The sequence below is a fragment of the Leptonychotes weddellii genome, chromosome 16, assembly GCF_054177405.1.
Source record: "Leptonychotes weddellii isolate Sample4059 chromosome 16, ASM5417740v2, whole genome shotgun sequence".
Taxonomy (NCBI): Eukaryota; Metazoa; Chordata; class Mammalia; order Carnivora; family Phocidae; genus Leptonychotes; species Leptonychotes weddellii.
In genome coordinates this window covers 48,713,842-48,722,930 of record NC_138384.1, presented here as the reverse complement: position 1 = coordinate 48,722,930, position 9,089 = coordinate 48,713,842, and the positions used below count along the sequence as shown (strand labels likewise).

The 9,089-nt window shown below is 57.8% G+C and overlaps 3 protein-coding genes across 12 annotated transcripts in view; 2 read left to right on the top strand and 1 right to left on the bottom strand.

Annotated features, from left to right (window-relative positions):
- ISOC2 (isochorismatase domain containing 2) overlaps positions 1-814 on the top strand; it is a 7,950-nt gene extending 7,136 nt beyond the window's left edge. For 7 of the 9 annotated variants that reach the window (XM_081807342.1, XM_081807341.1, XM_006750010.3 and 4 more), the window contains one exon: positions 411-814. In XM_081807342.1, coding sequence (XP_081663468.1) covers positions 411-505 — 95 coding nt within the window. In that variant the 3' untranslated portion in view covers positions 506-814. The remainder of the gene's footprint in view (positions 1-410) is intronic. The other 2 variants (XR_014140974.1, XM_081807346.1) reach the window with 1 other exon arrangement.
- The window catches only part of ZNF628 (zinc finger protein 628), a 61,089-nt gene that overhangs the window by 29,127 nt on the left and 22,873 nt on the right, over positions 1-9,089 (bottom strand). The gene's annotated exons all lie outside the window — the stretch shown is intronic.
- Positions 908-9,089, top strand: part of SHISA7 (shisa family member 7) — a 20,474-nt gene continuing 12,292 nt past the window's right edge. The window contains exon 1 of the mRNA XM_031021267.2: positions 908-1,158. The gene's annotated coding sequence lies outside the window, so the exon portion shown is untranslated. The remainder of the gene's footprint in view (positions 1,159-9,089) is intronic.

Sequence of the window (9,089 nt, the reverse complement as noted above, 5' to 3'; positions counted from 1 at the left end):
CGCCTGGGTGGCTCAGTTGGTTAAGCGACTGCCTTCGGCTCAGGTCATGATCCTGGAGTCCTGGGATCGAGTCCCGCATCGGGCTCCCTGCTCAGCAGGGAGTCTGCTTCTCCCTCTGACCCTCCTCCCTCTCATGCTCTCTGTCTCTCATTCTCTCTCTCTCAAATAAATAAATAAAATCTTTAAAAAAAAAAAAAAAAAAGTGGACCAAGATGGTAGGTGATCAGGAGCCAATCCAGGCAGCCATGGTGAAAGGGAGGCCCAAGGAGAAGTTTCAAGAAGAGGGAGTGGTTGGCTTGGCCAGCTGCTGCCAAGAGAGCAGGCAGATGAAAATGGAGAAGTGCCCCTCCAAATCTGTCCTAGAAATGGGGACTCTTGACTCTTCCTGAACCCTCCTCTTCCCCTTACAGATCCAGAAGATCATCAAGGAGCCTGCCCCGGACAGCGGGCTGCTGAGCTTCTTCCAAGGCCAGAACCCCCTCTTCCGCTGAACTCCTCACCCTGAAGACCACCCTCCTGTCATCGGGACCTCTGTGAATCATTTCACCCCCATCCTTGGCTCCCAAGAGTGGTGCAGTCCACAGGGAGTACCACCCCCTCGGGAGGGGAGGTGGAGCGCTACCTTGCCATTGGGCCAGAGCGCCCGGAAATGCAAATGAGACTCCTGGAAGCTGTGCGGCAGTTGGCTGAGCAGAGCTGGGGGCGGGGCTCGGCCCCGGGCCACTTCACGAGGCGGGGAGGGGCGGGGGAGGGAGTGTCACAGGCTGTGGAACCCGGACTTGCAGAATAAACATTGATGTGGCTGTGGACCGAACCATTCTTGGACTTGGGGGGTGTCCCGGGGGCGACTGGGGGCCGCGGGTTGGGGGAAGAGGGGTCCCAGCAGGTGGGGAGGGGGAGGTGCCTCTTCTCGGCTCCCAGCCGGCACGAGGCGAAGGCAGACTGGCCGCAACCACATCTGCAGCGAAGCCGGCGCGCATCTGCACGGACGGGAGCTGCGGGCCGGGTCGCACGCCCCACACGCTGCCGGCCGCCCCCCACCAGCGCGCGCACACGCCCAGCCTGTTGGCTCGCAGACACGCGCTCGCTCTGCCTCCCCGGCCGGCCCCCCACGCCGCCACCCCCGACTCCCCAAGGGTCCCGAATCCGGAAAGTGAGGTGAGCGCGACCGCACCCCGGTGCGGAGGGGGAAACTAAGGCACTGGGGACATGGGGACGGGAGGAAGAAGAGACCGGCATGCGGATGAATGGATGAATGGCTGGGAAGGACAGACGGCTTCATCTGAGTGGTTCCTGTTCCCCTAAGACGCAGGAGCCTGGGGATCCACATGGGGGCTCTCAGAATTCTGCAGCCCCCGTGGAGATCTGGGGGCCCGGACTCTACGGAGCCCCCAGTCAAGGCCCCTCAGCCCCTTGAGATTCGCAGTCCTTGCTCCCCGCCCCCCCAACCTTGGAGACCTAAGAAGGCAACCTCTGAATCCCCCAGAGACCCAGGTGTCAGAGCTTCCAACTAGCCCGCCCCCCACTGGAGAATCTGAGTCCCCCCACCCACCCCCGCCAATCCTGGAATCCCACCCTCCCAGATGGCCCGGTCCCCGGAACCCGGCGTCAGAGCGCCCAGCACCCCCTCTCCCCAGGGACCTAGGAGTCCTATCCTCCCCCCTCCTCCAGGGGCCCCCGGGGCCGGCGTCGGCGCCCCCGGCCCCCGCCTTCCGGATCCAGGTGTCCCCCCTCCTCACCCCCCAGCCTGATGCTTCGCGTCTCGGAGGCCGCGCTCGCGTCGCCATGGCAACGGGAGTCTATTTTGCGCTGGGAACACACAGCTCCCGCTGCAGCGCCCCCCCACCCCGCCCCTCCAACCCGGGCCTGAGTGAGAGTAGGGGGACCAGCGAGGGAGACTGGGCTCCTGGGTGGGGTGGGGGGAGCCACAGAGACACTCAGAGGGGCAGAGATCTGTAGATAGCAAACCTGGGAAAGAGACATAGAGCCAGAGACAGAGTCAGAGAGGTAAAGAGAGATGGGGATGTGGGGGTTGGGGGTTGGGGGTTGGGGGAGACACAGAGACAGGATGTAGAGAGACGGAGACACGGGGCAAAGGGAAGAACGGACACAGAAAACAGAGACTCAGAGAACGGGACAGCGTGTGGGGGGCGGGGGGAGAGGTGGATAGAGACTCAGGGACGCAGAGAAGCGATGAGACATGTAGAGAGACACAGGCTAGGAGGACGGTGACCCAGGGCAGATCCCGTTAGAGATGCGAGGCCGCCTGCGGGCGAGTGGGAGGTGGGGCCCGGGAGGAGGGGTGGGCAGGGAGATGCAGACACCCAGAGTCAGAGAGGCACAGAACACGGGAAGACCTGGGGATGGGGCGGCCGCCGGGAGCGCCTCGGGGAGGGTCCTCATCCCTGAGTCCCCGCTGCCTGGGTGGCCGGTACTGGGATCCCCGCCCCCCATCCAGACCCCTCCCCTTTCTCCCTCCTCTGCTCCACATCCTCTCCTCCTCTTGCCTGCTTTCCACATCCCTACCTCAAACCGACCCCTCAACCCCAGATATTCCTAGGATCCCCTCCCTTTGCACGCCACCCGGACCCTGCGTGTGCCCAGTCTCTCTCTCTCTCTCTCTCTCTCTCGATACCCATAGCGCACCCTCAGTCCTCCTCTGCCGCCACCTGCAAACCCCCTCCAGCCCCCAGTTTCCGGAGGTTCAGTCTTCTCTTTCTGGGTCTTGCCCTTCCGTGGGTTTCTGTCCTCCCCCTTTCTCTCTCCTCTCTCTCTCTCATTCTCTCTTAGCTTCTCAATCTCTGAACCCCACTTCTCTGGGATCTGTGCCCCTCTTGTGAGTATCTGTTTCCCCCCAGCCCGCTCCCTCTCTGGGTCTCTGACCCCTCTCTGTCTCTGACCCCTTCTCTCTGGGTCTCTGTGCCCCTCTCCCTGGGTATCTCTCCTCCTTTCTCTGGGCCTCTCCCCCCACCAACCTCCCAAAACTCTTTCCCTGTCCCCCCCGCCATCCTCTCCATCTCTCATTCCCAGCTGCCATACGTTGGCCCCACCCAGCAACCCAGCCCTAGGCCCCATCCCCAGCTGGCAGGCTGTGGAGTGTGGGCCCAGTGCTATGCAGGTACTGTAAGGTTCCCAGGAGCCCAGGGACCGAGTGGGGTCTGCTCTGGAAACCCTTGTCACGTTGGCTCCCCTGATCTCTTTCTGTACGTCTCTCAGGTCCTAGGTTGGCGCTAGGGCAGGGGCACAGCCCTGGCCCTTTGCTGCTGAGCATGCATGGTGCAGGGAGGGAGGAGACTGGGGCGAGGGGCCCCCTTCCTCTCAGCTGTGGGGGAGGAAAGTGCCTGTGTGTGTAAGGGGCTGCGGAAGGACTGTGTGTGTGTGTGGGGGGGTCACGTGTGTGCTTCCAGACTCCACCGCTGGGTGAGCGTGTGTTTGCACATATGTGTGCACCCACGAGGATGCATGACTGTGGGCTGGGATGTGCATGTTGTGTGTCCATGTAGAGGTGGTGGCTTGGGCGGGTCCCTGGTTGTGTTCTGCAGCTATGTGTGGTCCCAGTGTGTCACAGTGTCTGAGACTGTGTCTCGGTCTTGTGTACTGTGGGTGGAAATGCCCAGAAGTGCACAGCTGTGTGTCCACATGGAGCTGTGTGCATGTGTGTTGGGAGGAGGCTACAGGTGCGCCACCAGGATGACATTGGGTGTCCTTGTGTGTTGTGTTTACACACTATGTGGGTGTCCTGTGTTCTCTGTCCTTGTGTGTATATAATGTTGTGTGTCTTTGTGTTGTTTTGTGTGAGGCGAGGAGAGACTCGGTCCGCCCGTATCCTGGTGTCTAGACAGGTCACTGTGTCCCTAGGTGTGTGTCCTCCTCCCTTCAGGAGGTGTAAGGCAGGGGCAGGAGGCCATGGCTCCCTCCACTGTAGACGTGCCGTGTGTATTGGGTCTGGGTGCGTCCCTGGGTTTGAGGGGATAGATGCCACGGCCCCCACTCCCCAGAGTTGTCAATGCTGTGAAGTTGTGTCTCCCTGGGCATGTGCGTGTGTGTGCAGTTGGAGGGGACAATGGGACTCTGTTAGCAGAGGGAAGAATTGTGTCCATGGAGCTCAGCTGGAGGCTTGGCACAGAATGGGGACTGAGTGGGCAAACTGCTAGCCCATACAGCACTTTATGCAAATGAGACAAAGGTACCCCCTGGCCCAACGTAACTCCCCTGTGTCTATGCTTTGGCAGGCAGATGGCCACTTTGTGTGAGTTCTAAAGGGTGCCCCTTCCCCCAGATGGATGCAGTCCCACCAGTACGCCTTAAGGAGGAGAGCCTGGCTGGATTCCAGCCTCTCAACCCGATCTCCTTGTGCAGTGCCCAACCTGCCCAACCGTATGTGGCAGCCCTCAATGAATGAAGAAATCCACATCACTGCATGCATGTGGATTCCCTGATGAAAGGTGTGTGTCTGTATGCATGTCAACCCACGTTTCTCTGCATGGGATAAAGGTTCTACAGGTGGCAGTGCCCTGAGACCTGAGTTCAGAGCCCGGCTCCAATGCTTGGACACTGTAAGGCTTAGGCGAATGATGGGACTTCTCGGAACCTCAGTGCTTTCATCTGAAGTGTGTGTGTATGAGAGAGAGAGACAGAAAGGGAGAGAAGACTCACCTCTCACACTTCCTCTCAACATTCATCCGTGCAATAAATATTCCTGGAATACCTCCTGTGTCAGGCACTGATACTGGGTGCTGTGGACACCACGGTGAACAAGCCAGACAAAAAAGTCTGCCTTGATGGAGTTAATGGTCTAGTGGGGGAGACAGACAGTAAGTCCCTACACGTACGATGTGGCAAGTAGAGACGGAAGCTATGACACCACAGAAAGCAGGTGTGGGGACCAGAGCAGTGGGAGGTGCTGCTTTGGACAGCACAGGGAAGGCTCAGTGAGATGACCCGTGAGGGACACCTGAGGGAAGGAGTGGGGGGCACAGACCAATATCTGCAGCAAGAGGAGGTCCCAGGCGAAAGGAGCAGCAGATGCAAAGGCAGGAAGAAGGGGCCCTCTTGGGCATGGGACCTGGAAAGGCATGAAGGGACAGGAAAGGGACAAGGGTTTTCATGTTATCCCAGGTGTGACAGGAAGCCAGCGGACGGTTTCAGCAGGGGAGGGCTTGATGTCATCTGACCTATGTTGGTGGTTTTTTGTTTGTTTCTTAAAATTGTGGTAAAATACACCTAACTCAAAATTTACCATTTTAGCTATTTTTAAACTGCTTTTAAGTGTTGAGTTCAATGATACTTAGGACACTCATCACGTTGTGCAACTGTCACCACTATCTCATGCAGAATATGTTCGTCACTCCCCATTCTTCCCCTCCCCCAGCTCCAGGCAACCACTAATCAGTTGTCTGGCTTTATGGCTTTGACTACTGTGGATATTTCAGATAAATGGGATCATACAGTATATGACATGACCTTTTGTGTCTGGCTTCTTTCACGTGATGTTTGGAGGTTCATCCATGATGCAACATATCAGTGCTCCCTTCTTTAAGGCTGAGTAATATTTCGTTCTCTGCATAGACCACATTGTGTTTATCTGTTCCCCTGTCGATGGCCATTTGGGTGGTCTCCACTTTGGGGATATTACGAATAGTGCTGCTATGAACATTCGTGTGTAAGTTTTTGTGTGAACATACATTTTCAGTTCTTAGGAGTGGAACTGCCGGGTCATGTGATAACTCTGTTTAACTTTTGAGGAACCACCAAAAATGGCTGTCCACAGTGTGGGCCAAGCCACTTCTAAGATGCCTATGAAACACTGAGTGGGGCCAGCCCACAGTGCAAGGGAGGGCCCGGAGCTGGAGCTCAAAGGAGAGTTGAGGCCCCAGGTGGGAGGGGAGCCAGCTGGCTGAGGGGTGGGGAGCCTCAGCTCCCAGGACCCTCTCTCCACCGACTTCTGGGGGTAACGGTGTGGTCCCCAGATACACACGCACTCAATGGAAAGGCGCATAAGAGTACTACCTAAGGATGCTTATCGGACTAGTCCTATCCACCGTCCCAACCCCTTATGCAGCTTTCATTTAGCCATGACTTCCTTCAAGATTTAATATTTCTTCACAACAGTGTTCCACATGCCTCACACTGGCTTCTGTCTGCGCACTAGCCCTCTCCCGTCGCTGGAACGTAAGCCCCATAGAGGCGGGGACCCCGTGGCTCAGTCACAGCTGCATCCTCAGGGCTCAGTCCACGCGGCCCGCAGCATCTGTGCTGGGCAGACCCGCCCCTCCGGCCCCTCCCTCTGCACCTGCGCCAAGGGCCGGGCCGGGCCGGCCCTGCGCCGCCCTCCGCCAACAGCGGCTGCGGCAAACACCTGCGCGCCCGTGTGCAGTCTGCCGCTCGGCAACAGGCCCGGCTGCTCCGGGCTCCTTACACAGGTTAACCCTGCTCATCCTCGTAACCACCCCCGATAACCATCCTTACCCCCATTTTACACATGGGGAAACTGAGGCACGGGAAACTTAGGTAAGAGCCTGTGCAGTGTCAGGCAGCTGGCACATGGTGGAGCTGTGCCAACCTGCCTCTCCTGCTGGGGGCTGAGACCCTTCAGACCCGCAACTGTGAGAGTGTGTGTGTGTGCGCGTCTGTGTGCGCATGTGTGCGTGTGTGTCTGTCTTGCATGTGCGTGCATGTGTGTCTGTGTGTGCGTGTCTCTGTGCATGTGTCTGTGTGCGTGTCTGTGCATGTGTCTCTGTGTGTGTGCATGTGCGTGTGTCTGTGTGCGTGTGTCTGTGTGTGTGCATGTGTGTGCGCGCGTCTGTGTGCGTGTGTGCGTGTGTCTGTGTTGCATGTGTGTGCATGTGTCTCTGTGTGCGTGTCTGTGTGCGCGTCTGTGTGTCTGTGTGCGTGCGTGTCTCTGTGTGTGCGTCTGTGTGCGTGTCTGTGTGTCTGTGCGTCTCTGTGTGTGTGCATGTGTGTCCGTGTGTGCGTGTCTGTGTGCATGTCTGTGTGTGCATCTGTGTGTGTGCATGTGTGTGCATGTGTGTCTGTGTGCGTGTCTGTGTGCATGTGTGCGTGTGTCTGTGTTGCATGTGTGTGCATGTGTCTCTGTGTGCGTGTCTGTGTGCGCGTGTCTGTGCGTGTGTGCGTCTCTGTGTGTGTGCATGTGTGTGCATGTGTGTCTGTGTGTGCGTGTCTGTGTGCGTGTCTGTGTGTGCATCTCTGTGTGTGTGCGTGTGTGTGCATGTGTGTCTATGTGTGCGTGTGTCTGTGTGTGCGCGTGTGTGTGCATCTCTGTGTGTGTGCATGTGTGTCTATGTGTGCGTGTGTCTGTGTGTGCGCGTGTCTCTGTGTGTGTGCATGTGTGTGTGCATATGTCTGCATGTGTCTGTGTGCGTGTCTGTGTGCGTGTGTGTGTGTGCATGTGTGTGTCTGTGTGTGCGTTTCTCTCTGTGTGCGTGCGTCTGTGTGCGTGTCTGTGTGTCTGTGCGTGTGTGCGTCTCTGTGTGTGTGCATGTCTGTCTGTGTGCGTGTGTCTGTGTGTGCTTGTGTGTCTGTGCGTGTGTGCGTCTCTGTGTGTGCATGTGTGTCTGTGTGCGTGTGTCTGTGTGCGTGTCTGTGTCTGTGCGTGTGTGCGCGTCTCTGTGTGTGTGCATGTGTGTGCATGTGTGTCTGCGTGTCTCTGTGCGTGTGTCTGTGTGCGTGTCTGTGCGTGTGTGCGTCTCTGTGTGTGTGCGTGTGTATGTGTGTCTGTGTGTGCGTGTCTCTGTGTGCATGTCTTGTGTCTGTGCGTGTGTCTCTGTGTGTGTGCATGTGTGTGTCTGTGTGCACGTGTCTGCATGTGTCTGTGTGCGTGTCTGTGTGCGCGTGTCTGTGTGTGCATGTGTGTGCGTGCGTGTCTGTGTGTGTGCATGTGTGTCTGTGTGCGTGTCTCTGTGTGTGCGTGTCTCTGTGTGTGCGTGTGTGTGCATGTGTGTCTGTGTGCGTGTCTCTGTGTGTGCGTGTCTGTGTGTGTGCGTGTGTGTGCATGTGTGTCTGTGTGTGCGTGTGTGTGCATGTGTGTCTGTGTGTCTGTGTGTGTGTGCATGTCTCTGTGTGTGCGTGTCTGTGTGCCTGTGCGTGTGTGTGTGTCTGTGTGCATGTATCTGTGTGCGTCTGTGTGTGTGCATGTGTGCGCGCGTGTGTGTCTCTGTGTGTGCATGTGTCTGCATGTGTCTGTGTGCGTGTGTGTCTCTGTGTGTGTGCATGTGTGTGTGTGCGTGTCTCTGTGTGTGCGTGCGTCTGTGTGCGTGTCTGTGCGTGTGTGTGCGTGTGTGTCTGTGTGTGCGTGTGTCTGTGTGCGTGTCTGTGCGTGTGTGTGCGTCTCTGTGTGTGTGCGTGTGTGTCTGTGTGTGCGTGTGTCTCTGTGTGTGCATGTGTGTGTCTGTGTGCGCGTGTCTGCCTGTGTCTGTGTGCGTGTGTGCGTGTGTCTGTGTGTGTGCATGTGTGTGTCTGTGTGTGCGTGTCTGTGTGCATGTGTCTGTGTCTGTGTGTGCGTGTCTCTGTGTGCGTGTCTGTGCGTGCGCACGCGCGTGTGTGTGAGAGATAGACACACAGAGAGGGCGGATGAAGGAGAAAGGGAGCGGGACAGAGACAGAAGCTTGAGACCCCTGGATTACCAGACCTAAATAAAAGAGAAATAAAATAAGCCTTTGGGGCCGCTGAGCACCATGCCGGTCTAAGCCAGCCATTCTCAACCGGGCACAGTTGTGCCCCCAGGGGGACTTTTGGCAATGCCTGCAGGTTATCTTAGGCTTGCAGCACGTGGAGAATGCGAATTCTCCTGGCACCTGGTGGCTGGTGCTCAACACCGGGCAGCACGCGGGACGGGGCCCAGAGAGTGGAGCCCAGGTTGAGAAGCCCTGCACCACCTGGTTCCACGTGCCTAGTCTGTCAACTCCGATTCTCAACCCCGATCTCTCTCTCTCTCTCTCCCCCCATCCACACCTCTCTCTGTCCCTCCCCATCTCGCCCCCCCCAACATCTGTTTCCATTCCCTCCCCCATCCCCACTGACCCACCCCACCGTCCTCACCGCTCCTCCACCCCCAATCTCCCACGCCCTGC